This window comes from Echeneis naucrates, chromosome 23 (genome assembly GCF_900963305.1).
Source record: "Echeneis naucrates chromosome 23, fEcheNa1.1, whole genome shotgun sequence".
NCBI classification, from domain to species: Eukaryota; Metazoa; Chordata; class Actinopteri; order Carangiformes; family Echeneidae; genus Echeneis; species Echeneis naucrates.
Genome location: NC_042533.1, coordinates 7662597 through 7678527, shown reverse-complemented (window position 1 = coordinate 7678527; position 15931 = coordinate 7662597). Strand labels below are relative to the sequence as shown.

General features: G+C 43.6%; 1 protein-coding gene across 1 annotated transcript; it reads left to right on the top strand.

Moving 5' to 3' along the window:
- Positions 1-2597: 2597 nt before the first annotated feature.
- gpr37b (G protein-coupled receptor 37b) lies at positions 2598-15510 on the top strand. Its single transcript, XM_029495704.1, has 2 exons — positions 2598-3659; positions 13201-15510. The coding sequence occupies exons 1-2, from the start codon at positions 2598-2600 to the stop codon at positions 14017-14019; spliced, it is 1881 nt and encodes a 626-aa protein (XP_029351564.1). The 3' UTR covers positions 14020-15510.
- Positions 15511-15931: the final 421 nt, after the last annotated feature.

Sequence of the window (15931 nt, the reverse complement as noted above, 5' to 3'; positions counted from 1 at the left end):
TTCATGTGTAGCCATGCATGACTATATGTACTCTGCACCGAAAAGTGCATGAGACATAACCGCCTCTGCACTCCCGCATGCCTTTGAGCAAACCGCGACTCACATATTTTCCTGATATTGTATATTAGTTGACTCACTTTTGCCACAGGGATTGTTAAAAGTTTCACTGAATCTCAAACACCTACGGCATTCAGTCGAGTTTTCACGGTGCTGCTTGTGTGTTGAACTTCTTTCTTTCAAGTTGAATCGAGGTCAGATGAAGTTATTGGCAGGGGCACCTAAAGTTATCTATCTTTGGCGTTCTCCCTGTGGTGAAACTTGGCTGCGTGGGAGGGAGTGGTGCTTGTGTGTGTGGCGAGAGTGGGTGTGTGTTTATGTGGGCTCTCCTGGCTGGAATTGGCTCCACTCACTCATTTGATGTAGAAGGTCACCAGCTGAAGGTGTCTGCTGTGTCTGCCAATTCACTCAGACTCTCTCAGTACTTGTGTATGTTTTTGGAAAACAAACAAATGCACACACACAACACACATTTACACAACTAAATGCATCAGAAAATATGTAGTTGTTTGCATGTGTATGCAGCCTAGTGCTTTCACATTTTTAAAATTTTTCAGCATTTGTTGTGTTGCTGAGTGTGTGTTTAAGACTGGTGGTTGTGGTCAGAGACTATCTTAGTGTGAAAGGTCCACTTACAGCCTTAAGAGCACTTAAGACATAATATTCTCATTTCATTTAGTCTACAGTCTGTTGAATTATTGACTGAGCTACTGGACACGCACTACTTAGCGACAGGTTGTGGGTTGTGTGTGTGTTTGTGTATGTGTTTGTATTTACAGGAGCCATGTTGGTCATTTACTATCATAAAGTGTGTTAGTAAGTTGTTGGGCTACCACATGCTGTCTGAACTCTACTGGAGGGAGGACGTGGTTTGTCCAAAAGATATTCCCCCATTTTGTGTTTTGATGATGACAATGGTAATGCTGCTGATGATGATGATGATGATGATGATGGAGGATCTGTTGAACTCATCAGTACAAAAACTGGACACATCGTGAAGAATACAGTGACCATCCCGATATAAATGCAAACGTCTGCTGGAGCATGGTTGAGCAGAAACATCGATATTCATCATTTTTCGCTGCTCCTTTATTAAGTTTTACGTTCGATTTGCACCTGCCATTATATTGTACATCATACACAATATACTTTGAAAAATACTTTGTCACAGAAAGAGGTATCAATCCAGTTTGCAGTAACTCCCACTGGATACTTCATTGCCCATATTTCCTTACTGTCATGCAGGTCCAGCCTGTTATGGTATTTCAGAAAACCATCACAGGTCAGCATTTGTACTTCTTACTCAAAGTATGACTCCAATAGATCAGTTCAGTGACTTTAACCACCCTCTTTATGAAAGCCTGAGAGACATGATGCCGTTATTGATGCAGACAGCTGTAGAATACACCCCAATCAATGATCATATCCTGCGTGGCTAGGTGAGAACAATCCAGAGCCGAGATGGAAGTCACATGCAGGGGCAGAGGTGATTGCACAACAGAGGATGTGAAGGGTAAACCTGGATGCGGATCAGTTGGGTAAGGACATTGATGATTATTTTGGTGTATATATATATGTGTATATATAATAAGTTTTTAAAACAAATTACATGATGTCATTCCCCCAATCCTCAGGTCAGGGAAAAGAGTTAAGCACCCTATTTTAAAGGGTGTATGTGCCTACTGAACTGTTGTCCAACCAGGTCGATATGACAGCGCCGCCTGTGCGTAAAAATGAAAACCTGACTAATGTATTTATTAGCACGTCTCGTCGGGCGTGGCTGGTTTGTCTGCCGTAGGAGGGGTCGATCGTGGTGGTGGTGGTGGGAGGTGCAGCCGTACTGTGCTCCGGGGCTGCTGGATGCACCATGATGGATGAAGAGTGACAGATCGGGGTTAGCCGCCAGGGGAGTCCATTTTCTTTCCGCGCACGGTGCCGCTCCAAGAGAAAGCAGAGGAGGAATGGACAAGGAGCAGAGAGAGCAGCGACCGGTTTCCACCCCTCCTCTCTCCCCTCTCTCTCTCTCTCTCTCTCCTCTTCTACTCCAGTGCATCACAACCTAGTGGGCTTTACCCAGACTGCACCGCATTGACGCTGCTGCTGCTGCCGCCAGCCGACCCAACCCACTGAACTCCCTCTCACCAACACACACTCTCTTCCAGGTGCTGCTTCCCGCAGCTGGATGCTGTGCAGAGAGTGTGAGTGTGTGTGTGTGTGTGAGTGAGTGAGTGAGGATATGCAACAATTCCCTGTCTCCCTTACTCTGCTGGATCCGGACTCAGATTCTGTGTGCTGCTCGGTGATGCCCGGACTTCGGACGCGGGAGTGACTCGGAGAGATCACCGCTGCTGCAGCACCGCAACAATTTGGAATACAACTTACAAGTCTGCAGGGCTCACGTCATGAATGTGGCCGTTTACTTGAAACGGTGAGGCCCCCCCAGTGCTGTCTCCCAACATGGGTGTTGACTGAATGGTGCCACAGAGGTTTTGAGGATGCACTTGTGAGGATTTAAACTGTGTTCACCAAATCCCCGGACCATGCAGATTCTGCAGCTCAGGACGTTATTTGTGTTACTGGCCCATGCACATGTGTTGTTATCTCTGAGAAATAATGGAGAGGCGCGAACTAAAGAGGACGGCAACGCCGGCCCTTACTCTGCCAGGACTTTCCACGGGTCACTGCGGGAGAGTCACCAAAACAAAGCCCGGGACCGTGCGTTCTCGGCGGGATATGCCACAGGTGCGTCCTCGGCGGAGCTGCAGGCACAGCGGGCGATCACCAAAGGGACCCTTAACTCCACCCACCCCTGGAAAAGGGTCATCACGGGAGAAACGAGACGATTTGGTCACAACAAACGGGACTTGAATAGGACAGTGACACCCGTGGAGGATCCCGACGCCGTCTCACATGGGGACCAGACGCGCCACCGTAATAAGAGGATAAAGTTGAATGGCGTTCTGAGTAGTACGAGGACGACAGCAGGTGGACACTACAATGCGGCTAAGTCCTCTTCAATGGGCCGGGGGGACGGAGGAGGGGGACCCGAGGAGGGGGACAGGCACAAGAGAGGCACAAAAGACGAGCAGAAGAAAGGCTGGAAGAGGGGGAGAAGCCGGCCGAACAAAAGCGCCGTGCTCCTGGCTCAACCTCACGCCTCGCCGTGGGAACCCATCCCCAAGCCGGCGGCCCTCACCTCCACCGACCTGCCCTTTGACCTGTTCACCAGGAGGCCCGAGTTCTTCACCTTCAGGGAGGAGAACCCCTGGGACGCCACGCCAATCACCCCACCGAGCTCGCAGGATTTCGGGGACGAGATCAAGAACCCCTTTTATCCGGTGACCAGCGAGACTTACGGCGCTTACGCGATCACGTGCGTGTCCGGGGTGATCTTCCTCGTTGGGATCGCGGGCAACATCGCCATCCTGTGCATCGTGTGCCAGAACTACTACATGAAGAGCATCTCCAACTCTCTGCTGGCTAATCTGGCCGTCTGGGATTTTGTGCTCATCTTCTTCTGCCTGCCCATGGTGGTGTTCCATGAACTGACCAAGTCCTGGCTGCTGGGGGAGTTCACCTGCAAAGTGGTGCCATATGTGGAGGTAAATCTGTTGTTTTATTTCTGCTCTAACTTATTTCAAACTGTTATGAGGATGCTGAAATAATGTTGTGAAGCAAAGCTTTCTGCAGGGATGTCAGGCGGTGAATGAGGTCATTAACATGTCACCCACCTTGTCTGAATGTGATCACACATCTACGGTGACAGACACCATCATCTGTTGGACCTGTGAAAATGAGGTATCACGCTCTCACTGTTTGAGTAACGGCACTTAAAGAGTTAAATGCCACTTTGCAAACCCTGACAGGCCAGAAAGTAAACTGCAACAGCTATAGGATGCCCCCTCAGGCAGGAGGAAGCACTGTCTGTCGCTTGTGCACTCACTTCTGCTTGGGAGATAGAAAGCCTCACCTAGGCCGCAAGGCATGTAGACGAGACACACACAAATACGCACCAGGTTGTAAGTGAGAAGCTTCCTGTCACTGTAGCTTGTGCTCGCATTGTGATTAAAGCATTGCAGGTGCACACAGACACACATACTGTCTGCCTCACTCCCTCTCACGGTCACTCTAACTCTTTCTCTCCTTGTCCTTGTTTTTCTGTTTGTCTTTCACACACCTATGTTCACCATCAGTGCAGGGATGCTAGACAGGTTGTTTACACCGTGTTAATACCTTCCCTTTGTGTGCGCACTGCAATTACACCAGTGTCAGATTCACTCAAAGGCATCTTTTGTGCAGAGCAGGAGTTTCTAGCTCAGGGGTCTTAGAAAGACTATTGTCACAACCTGGCATAAGGAAAGACAAAGACATTACTTTAAGGGGTTCATTTTAACCCAAATCCAAAACAAATTTGACTAGAGCAGAGGAAAATGGAAGAAATTAACTTGTGGGTGGTGTCTGAGGTGATGAGTGAGTGAATGATGTTCTGTGTGGAGCAGGGAAATGAGAAAACCGAGAAAAGGGAGAGAGACTGACGTTCTCCAGCTTCTATAGTCAGGCAGGTTGAGGAAATTTCAACTCCGGCCCCACCTTGCAGAGAAGCAGAAAGACTTAGAGGGCTGTCACCTCACAGTGACGTAGTAATACGAGCAGGAGATCACGTTATCATCCTTAAGCCTGAATAGTTTAGCTTTTTGAAAAGCCATTTTCAAAAAGAGACATGACAGCTAATTTATATATAGAGTGATACTATAGAAGCTACCAATTTCAGTATAAAATTTTATTCCAGGTGCAGGCAAAGCTTTTCAAAGATGACATTTAGGATACAGCCTTCAGTCAAAGATTGCTACCGTTGATAGTTCTGCCAGAAATTAGACTGCAAGTAGACAAACATTAAAATAGTTTCATAAGGTACCATTCAGCTCATGTGTAGAGAACGTATAGAGAAGTTATAGACCCAAAGAGCCACTATCACAGTTTCCCCATTTATTACATTCATCGGCAGCAGCCCCTGATTCCAAATCAATAATGGTAAAGATTCATATATTGCATTGCACCTTCCCCTCTGACCACATACACGATATATTCCTGTTATTTTATTGCATTGGGAAAAAAAAACAAAAAAACCCACAAATATCATTTACTCACTTTATTTACACCCACAAGTTTGAGGTGGTTTGAAGGGTTGTGACTTGATTTTATGGTTAATTGTGTTTAACATTATATCAATGTTGAGTTAATGTAGTTAAAAGGATAAGTGTGTGTGTGTGTGTGTGTGTGTGTGTATGAGTTATACTGCCTTGTCTCTGAGCATTTACTATGGCATGAATATGCATTTTGTATCTATCAGGACATGTTCACTGGAGTCTATGTTTACACTGTCTTTGATGTTTGTGTGTCTGTGTGTGCGTGTGTGTGTGCGCACGCACACAAGTGTCAGCCTGAGAGTAATGCTGCCTAGGGCTCATGCTCTCTCTGTGGAACATTCAGTGAAACACACACACATACCACACACTAATAGACACACTCACATTCACCCCATGGAGTGACTTTATTTTTCACTTAACCCAAATTCAGTCAGTGGGAAGTCAACATTTGGCCTGAAATGAAGACATATACTCAGTCACATATACTTATATATACATGCAACATACACACAGGCGATTTCATGAACGTGAGGTGTGCGTACATAACCAGACGGCTGTACGAAGGTACAGCGTCTGCTCTGCTCAGACTCTCACATGGTGCTGCCTCCAGTAAACATTTTTAGTGTTTACTAGTACTAGGAGTATGGGATTTTCAAAACCTCAAAGAGAAAACAATTTTAGGTGTGAGATGTGAGCAAACAATGGCAGGAAAATTTTTGAGAATGCAGCACAATATGTGTGTGTGTGTGTGAGCGAAAGTCAGCCTGTGTTACTTCAGATATGCTTCTGTTTTCATGCTGTTGTCACTGCAGACAAACCGCCCCCAGCAGTGATGCACAGAGCAGCAAATTCAGGCAAAACTAATGGCTGATAATTGGCTTTTTGCACCTGCCAGTTGATTAGGATGCATCTTGAAAGTAGGTTAAAGCAGCACACAACCTGCACCGTAAGCGTCGAATAAGCCGGAGGGGGGGAATGAGTCACTTGTCAGGGTTCATTCGTTCACAACTATTCAGCCAGAATTCAGTAATTTTACAAACTTTTATTTTGTTACCTTTGAACAAAGAGATGCTTTTAAAACACCCCTGGGTAAGAATAAGTGCAGGATGCTGAATTACAGTAATCATTTTATATGCAACTTTTTCATGCATCATTAATATGATTCTTTTTAAATCCATGGGGTTTATTGATTTTGTTTAATGGGAGGTGCTGCACTTCGTGTTTATTAATGTGCTGCATGACACAAATGGACTAAATTGAAACCACACATCTCATCAAGGTCCTCCTGTTGGCTCATGTGGTTGTCAGACATCACCTGACAATTATTTTGAAACTGTACACATCAGCCCGAGGATGCTCCATTAGCAGACTCTCAGGATGTTCACGCCTGCTTTAAAACCTTTAAAGCAAATTGCCAGCCATCACCACGGGACATAAATCTAGTGACTCCATCAAAGATGCATCGTCTTGACACTGTTAGGAGATTACCACTGGATGCCATGCTAATGTACGCTGTATAATTACAGACAGTGGCTTACACACAAAATATAATATTGTACAACTTTCATTCAAATCAACAAAATTGATAATATGCATCCCTTTCATTTGCGTGTCTCAGACACTACTGGGCTGTACAATACCCTGCAGTCAGAGACTGTAGGCCGTCTTTGCTATGGTACAGTGGGCTTCAGCTGGCAGATGGAGAGAAACAGAGCAGGAAAATGACAGAGTGGTAGATTGATAGAAAGAGAGAGAGAGGAGAGTAGAACTGGGCTGAACGGAGCCACAGAGGACCAGAATAATGTATTGTGTTGAAATCGGCGGTAACGGCAGCACATATATCAGCTTGACATGTTCACACTCACTGCTCCAACTCACACTTGTGCACGGGGGGCGCACAAAGCCACACACTTTCAAGTAACAATCAGAATTGCAAAATTCGGTTTCTCTGCATGGCTGTGCAACCTCCAGGAAAATAAAGGCCATTTCACAAACCCAGGAGAGACCACATGCAATTATACTAACCCTTTCTAGCATCCAACGTAACAAAAGCGCTAATATCACCAACCAAACATTATAATTACCATCACTAAGCTCTGGAGATCTGCATAAAAGTCAACGAGAACAGCTTCAGTCTCTCTATACGTACAGTTATATAGACTGTCTATTTATCTAGCTAACTATGTAGCCAGCAGGCATGCACACACACTCACAAAGTCAGTAGGGTGTGTTGATCCTCCAGATGGGTGAGATGGCCTTCTCTCCACTGATCACTGCCCACGGCTGTTCTCCTTCCCTCTCTTTCTCTCCTTCTGCATCAGCTATCTGTGATTAGAAGTAAGCCTCAGGGGTAAAGCACACACATACAGACAGACACACAAACAGTTAGAAAGCATTTGCACACACACAATTTAGGGTGCACATACAGTTACTGTATAGACACTATCAATGCAAAACATAAACACAACTTAAGTCCAAAAACACACACTCGATCTGGTGGCCTGTGCATTCTAAGCTTATCTATTAGGGATGCAAATGATAGTTAATTGGAAGATATGTAAATTATTCAGGGTATATAATTACTGGCTCTACATAATGCATGATGGTGAGTCCATGCAGTCAACTCCTTGTCTGTGCATGAATAGACAGTATGTTTTTTATGATGAACCACAATGATACAACAAGCAGTTTCATAATTATCAATTTGATCAATTACATCTACACAAATATGACAGTCATTGGCTATTTTGGTGCGTTGGTGAAATGAAAAAGAAGTGTTTCCAATCAGACATGCAGACAGAATAGAGAAGAACATAAAGGCTATTGCATTTTTGTGTTGCCACAAACATAACACTTCTAGGCAGGAGTCAATGACCTGGAATAAGACTTTGCTGCAGCTGCTGTGCACTGAGAGCTGAATGAATTTTTTATTGTCCAGGGGAAATCTGCCACAGGTCAGGCTATAATTTAATGGAGGAGGAATTTATTGTCTGGAATTAACTGCTTCAGACGCACCACAAAAAGGCTGACACACAGAGCAACAGAATGGAGGAGGATGCACTACTGTGTCGATTGGTGCTGCGAATGTAATTAAAGAATGGAGCAAGAAGAGAAAGTGTGGAGGAGCTATTTATGGTCCATGGCAGAATTTTTTCGGCCTGAGACTGGAAAAGAATAGACTAAAATGGCATGACTGGAAAAGTAGATAAAGTCCCTTCTTTCTCTGAAAGATATATAGCATGTTAATTATTGAGCTTTAGGGAAAAGAGGTTTCCAGTCTTAATCAGTTCTAGTGCCTCCAAAAGAGCAAAGAGTTGTCTTTTCTCGAATGTTGAGCTTTTCTTTTAAAGTTCTCAAAAACAAGGGAAAATCTGATTCCATATCTGGCCAACCTTAATCTGCTGAGGAGGACACCGTTGATAGCTCCGAATCAATTTTTAAATAAACGTGTTATGAAGCTGTCAACTACATCTTGAGGCCATCACAAGACATTACATACATCCGCCATCATAACTGAACAACTCCATCCAGTGATCAAAGTCACAAGATCTGTTTTAAGGCCTGAGAGACTGAAAGAAGATAAAGCTTCAGAACAAATGATATCAGTTTTGAGGTTGCACAAAGCCATGATAACAATATAATAATATGGATAGAAAGAAGAAGACTGCATCAATCATGCCGTGTGAACTCCAAATTTCCCCTTGACTCCTTTTTGGCCATAATCACCCTTCAAACTTCCATACCTTAACATCATCAGAGATGAATCTCCACCCACCCACATAAATGGACTCAACCTTTCCATTTGCTATCACCCCGCCCCCACACAGACACTCATACACACACCATCCTCATTGATCACTGATACGAACCCGGAAGGAAATGCTAAATCTAATGATTCTGCATTTATGCGGATAGCAAAGACACACACACACACACACACTTGCTCACATATGCTAAACAAAAGCACTTCTCTCTCCCTGCCAGATACACCACTACTGTTAGACGGATGGTGGCTGTCAGTGGCAGGGTTCCTGGTTAGAGTTATGTCTGTCAGAGCCCGCAGTGGGTCACACACTCAACCTAGAAAAAGGACTGCAGCTGAATAACCCTTTGTCTTCCTGGCTCATTACTATCAGACACTAAGTGTAGATGTGTGCTGTTGTGTCTCCACATTAGCCCATTCATCACCCGATAACACCTATTACCTTTGACAGTGGCTGTCGTCACAGTATGGCAACACAGGCTCCATCAACACTTGTTAAGAGCCAATTAAAAACAGGAGGCCTTTGTGCCACCAGCTCACAGGACCTTTAATCAAAAAGTTAATGGGCCATTATCAAAAACAGCAGCAGGCGAAAATGTCCTCACCTGCTGTGCACAAAGATGGCCAGAATCTGAAAAACATGTGTTAGGTATTAAAGATATTTTTTTCCTGTGTCCTTTTTGAAATCCAAGGTTGAAAAGAAATAGAAGACATGACATGGAAAAACTGTACTGAGTTTCTTTACAAGTTCCATATAGTCAGGTCACAAGTGTTTTTGCAAATTTCCCTTAAGGTCAAAAGGAATATATTCTAATAGCAACCCTCACCGTTCACAGGTAACTGTGTATCGCATTGTATTACATGGATTTGTTTTCTCAAGAAATGGAAAGGTTGCATGCCTAAAAAAGAAAACAATTTGGGGAAAAAATGCAGTCGAACGTTAAACAAAGGATCAGACTATTTCCTGTATAGCCAGGCTAGCTGTATCTTCTCTGGTTGGATAAACTATGCTAAGCTAACCTAGGCTACCAAACAATTTTGGTAGACCTGGTGGACCTCCCATCTAATCGTCTTAGCAACAAGGCAAATTTTCCCTTAAAGGGAAAGTACAGCACAAAAGGCAGAAAATCATTTATCTTGGTATTCTTTCACATTATTGCAATGAATACATTTTAATTACTAATATTGCATAAGCCCCATTTCCTGTTATCTTCCAGCAGGTAAAGGGAACATGACAGGGGCAAGACAGATGTCTGGGTGAAATGCCACATTAACATTGGCACTCAGAATCACTCAGAACAAGTCATGGCTTATTTCTGTCTTCCTGTCACTTTGGGTTGACTCTGTCTCACTGATGTATTCTTCTGCTATTGTTTTCCAGTCACTCTCACTCTTTCAGCTCTTTCTCTTCCCCTCATTCTTAGTTTCTCCCACCCACTCAGTACTTTGTTCTTCCTTTTCCATTTTTCCTCTGTCCTTTTTTTCTCATTCCCTCATCTGCATAACCCCCTTCGACAAATACACACAAAGACCTTCATGGCTGCACCAGGCCTGACTGTTGCACTCGCTCTCCCATCTCCCCTGCAGTACAAAGCTATGCTTGTTCGCTCTGCCCTTGGTCCCCACCCCGACGCTCTGATCAAAGCTGGGTCTCCTGGTCTTCCATGACAGCCTTTAAAGCCATTCCAACCCTGCTGTTGGAGCTATGAAAAATTCCCCATGTGCAAGCACCTGTCCACGTGCACTGATAGTTTGTGTGTTTGCACACAGCCATCAAATAGAATAAAGAGATGGTGTGTCACATGCAGAGGCAGATATCATGTGTCTTCAAAAAAAAAAAAAAAAAAAAAAATCTACCTGGGCAAATGAAGGCATTTCAGCTGTCAAGACTGGCAACACAAAATCGCAACGGTTTGATCCAGCAGCTATTCTGAGTTAAAATGCTCAAATAAATCCCTAACACACAGCGTTATTGTGTGCATTGAGAAATAAATAGAAAACAGCAATATCGGTGAATGGTATTCACACTGACAGATGAGTCAGACAATAAAGTGAGTTGTTCTGGGTCTATTTCAGCAACATGTTGCAGATGAGAGGTTTCTTTTTGTGTGTGTGTCTTATTCTTACTGGAGTCAAGAAGAGACTGTCAGAATCCTTTTTAAAAAATATGGATAAGTAACACAACTCCATATATAACAATAAACTACCATCCAAAAACTGCAAAAGAAGGGTTTCAATAACATTTTGCCACACCGAATCCATTTATCAAATCCAAATCCCTGGGAATCTCTTGCAGTGGAAAATTTTGGCACAGTATATTTTGCTCAGTGCTACACAACAAATTTCAGCTTCTTTCTTTCTTCTCGTGATGTTTGCCAATTGGTCACAACCAGTGGCCAGGCAAACGTGACCCTGTAATACTACAGTAACTACAGTAATGAACTTTCAAATCTAAACCAGGGTCGAAAGGCGCATATTCAATGTTTAGTTGTGAGACATTCATTGACAGTGTCTTCACTCACTGCTCTCCCTCGCAGCAGAAGGAAAATCTGTTTGCCCCTCACAGAAGACACAGATGCTAAGGTAAAGATAACAGTGAAAATAATATTAATTCTCTCTGATCACTCAGTGAACATCAATCAAATAAGAAGTAAACAGGTCTGCTGCTGTAAGATGACAAATTCTGTCCGGGATACTCACATTTTCTAACCGCCTAATGGATAAATCCATCCAGTTTTTGAATAAGCCATCCCCATAACCATTTTAGCTTAAATCAATTCCACTTTGTTGTGAAAATGGATCCACTTAAATACCTAATGAATAATGACTGCAAAGCTTTGGCGAAATTTCAAAACAATTAAACACAATTATAGTTACAAGAATGTGGCATGACAGCAGATAACAAACTCCTGGTCCAGAATGGAGTCACATTAATCGCTATCTGTGGACAGTTGGTCAACCCCTCTTACCCCTCACTTCTCCATGTGGCCGCCCTTCATTAGCCGAGTTACAACCTCCATGTGTGTCAGAGGGTCAGTGTGTGTGTGCATACACTATGTGTATCTGTGTGTGTGTGTGTGTGTGTGTGTGTGTGCCAGACCTCAACACACAGAACATCTTGCAGTGTGTGTACATTTATATCTGTCCAGGAAGTATGTGTTTAGAGCACTAAAGCCGAGGCTCACTAGGGCCATCTGGGAAGCTGGCTGCTGTAATTAAATCTGATATGAAGGGAAGAATTGAGGGGGGGGGTGTAAAAAGGCAAGCACAGGATGAGGAGAGAAGAGGAGGAAGAAGAGAGGAGCAGATAAAAAGTGAGAGACGGACAGTAGCAAGGTGAGACAGGAAGGAGGATGGGTGGGGATCAGTAGCTACGCTGGCAGATTTGCTATTAGAAGCAAAATCATTGAAGAAACTGGTTCATGTAAGGACACAATTGTACACATATATATATATACACACACACACACACACACACACACACTCCAGCTGCAGAGGCATATTTTTTGCAAGGTGCCCACGCTGCCAAAATGACGATTGATCCAACAGATGCTTTCTCATGCTCAGGAAATTTGTGTGCTCACTGACAATTTTGCAGAGTATATACGTAAGGAGATGTGGTGCCACTGCCAATTAATTAGCTGTTACGTAAAAGCCAGAGTGAGACATCAACAGGAAACCAGGGGAATATTTGGAAATTTTGTTATTTAGTAGTGTCATTGAATTGGGGGTGAAAACACATTTGAATCAGTGAATGCAAGATGGCAGAGCTTTGTGTTCCCACTGTCTCTCTCACACAAACACACACACACACTTAGAAATGCCACACTGTGTTGATAGCAGCTTACCATTGTGCTCCTGTTGCTTCTAATTACAGCTGTGCCATGTGCACCTAAAGGCCAACCCGTTACTGCGTGCCCTGCTCTTTTATTTTTATTGTTATTTTTTTTAAGTGCTGATGGCTCACTTGTTAATGTCACACATTTTCTTCACTGGAGTTATTTTGGTCAGTTGCTTGTTATTAAGACCAAGGACCTGAAAAGCTTGAACGCACCGTCAGTGAATTTCATATGGGCTTCTGCTGGCTCTCTCTTGTTTTGATGCCCCCAAACTATACAACAGTAAAGATCTATAATAATTTTTTTGTCACCTTATAATGCAATAGGGAAGTCTATCTTTAAAGTGCCTGTACCTTCATCCATCCTGATAAGAGATTCCTGCTTGCTTCTCCAGGTGGCGTCTTTGGGTGTGACCACCTTTACACTGTGTGCCCTGTGCATCGACCGCTTCCGTGCAGCCACCAATGTCCAGATGTACTACGAGATGATAGAGAACTGCACATCTACAACCGCCAAGTTAGCCGTGATCTGGATCGGTGCCCTTCTCCTGGCCCTCCCAGAACTCCTCATTCGCCAGCTGGTGGCAGAAGACACGGGAATCCCAGACGAGCCTCCTGTTGAACGCTGTATCATCAGGATATCCACCTCGCTTCCTGACATGCTCTACGTGCTGGGCCTGACATACGAGGGAGCTCGGCTGTGGTGGTGTTTCGGGTGCTACTTCTGCCTGCCCACCCTCTTCACCATTGGGTGCTCGTTGGTAACGGCGCGCAAGATCCGGCGTGCAGAGCAGGCCAGTGTGCGCAGCAACAAGAAGCAGATCCGGCTGGAGAGCCAAATGAACTGCACCGTTGTGGCGCTGGCAATCGTCTACGGTGCGTGTGTGGTGCCTGAGAACATCTGCAACATAGTTTCCGCGTACATGGCAGCTGGCGTCCCCGAGCACACCATGTCTGTCCTCCATCTTCTCTCCCAACTGCTGCTCTTCTGTCGGGCTGCCGTGACACCGGCGCTGCTCCTTCTCCTGTGTCGCCCGCTGGGCAGGGCCTTCCTCGACTGCTGCTGTTGCTGCTGCTGCTGTAACCACGCGCCCTCCTCGGCCACGGCAAGCGACGATAACGAACACGAGTGCACCACCGAGCTGGAGCTGTCGCCGTTCAGCACCATCCGCAGGGAACTGAGCAACTACACACCTGCCGGCTCCAACTGCTAAACTGAAATCCCCAACTAGAGATGGAGATTTCACTAACGGCTGTGGCTAGTAGTTCTCAAACCTGGCTAGGAGAGATCTGCCTTACCTAGTCTGGTCATATCTTTAAATGGGTGCATGGAGATAGTTAGATACTGAATCATCAAATTCAGCCAGTGTCTCGTGTCTTCAGCTTTCAGTCCTTACAATAACACTGTATATTTACAGTAACTGTATAACCCTTATATCCCAGGAAAGCCAACAAAAAGCTAAATCTTCTTTTCCCTCACGCCCTGGGGTGCTCTTAAAACAGGGTCAGTACCTATTTTTAGCAATTCTGCCTGAAACCTTAAAAACCTCCCTTGTGTAGACCTTGTATGCCTAAGTATCTTTAAACAGTTGGGATGGTGTCTTTACCTGTCTGATGTCTGGTTCCTCACCACAAGTTTTTTATTATTATTATTATTATTATTAATTTCTTTTAACAATCCTAATTATGAGGCACAAACAATAAGCAGAAACATGAGCTTTCTTATGCTCTTCATGATAATATTTCCAATGTACAACATCCAAACGAATAGACTACGTCAGAGTAAGTTCTCTTAAAATTAGCATAACAGTTTCTGACAATAAATGTGTTTGGCCGTCATAAATAATATTTATATATTGGAAACTCTGTGCTGCAAATCTAAGGGGACAAATAATCGATGCCAGTCACCTTCAAAATCTGTCACTGGTGAAATTACGAGGACTAAGCTAATTAATCATAGAAACCCTTGTACGATAATTTAAACACAGCATTCATCTACTAGGCTGACACTGCCTATAGACACACAGGACTTGGTTTACTGATTATATCTGCTGCATCGTGCAGTTCATATACTGGTGCACACATGGGAGCAAGGCTTCTGATAATTAAACTAGCGCAGTGCGTCAGCAGTAGTGGCAGTTTGCAGGAGGAAAACACAAAGAAGCTATATTGGATTGGGGAATCCAAACGTACACAACACTATTTTGAAAAAAAGTATCCAGTTGACTCAAACATCACTGGGCTGGTCTCAGAGAACAACAACATGGACTTGAGTGGAATGAAATGGTTTGGAAAGGACTAATTGAAATCACGTTAGAGTTGAATGGAGTGGAATGGAAACACTACAGACTCAACTGAACGAAGTGAATATGAATTGAGTGGAAAGAAATGGAGCATAAAACCATAGAATATGAATGAAAGGGATGGACTCAGCACGAACTGGACTGAAAACAAATATCTGCACTACACCGTTGTATCATGTTACGCCTTACACTTTGGGCTGTATATATACTGTACACTTTCTTTGGTGCTCTTATGATGAATGTGCTGTAAACAACAAATCCATCGGTTCGACTTAGAATCACAAGTAATTGAGTAGCGAACTACATTTCTGGTCGAAAAACAGTTATCTGTGAACAATACTGATAAAAAAAGCAACAACAAAAAAAAAAAAATCAATTTAGAGTTTCACCAAGTCAGAGACAGTTCGTATAAGTCACCTGAATCTTTGAGCGCAAAGCATCCCTTCATCACAAAGTATAGTTGTTTGACAAGAATGATAGTTCTTTAATTCACAGTTAATTATTTACTTGGTGTTTAATAGATCACTAGTAAAGACCGATTAAAAAAAAATGCTAGAATGAACGCTGAAGCCTTTTATAGACTAGTATGTACAAATGTTCACATTGGTACAGATATATAATTCCTGGTTCCAGTTCTGTTACATAACATTGAAATAGACCATGACTATCAATTACTCACTAGATAATTCCAACGTACCATTTACATATTAATACAAAAAAAGTGCCAATTCTCCATAATCATAACACTGTAAATATTAGTAAACACTGAACTATGAACAGAAGTGGAATTATATATTTGTACCAATAGTCACTGCAAATTCAT

Coding starts and splice junctions, on each gene's coding strand:
- gpr37b (XM_029495704.1), top strand. CDS start 2,598: ATGCAGATTCTGCAGCTCAGGACGTTATTTGTGTTACTGGCCCATGCA. Junction 3,660..13,200: donor AAGTGGTGCCATATGTGGAG/GTAAATCTGTTG, acceptor TTGCTTCTCCAG/GTGGCGTCTTTGGGTGTGAC.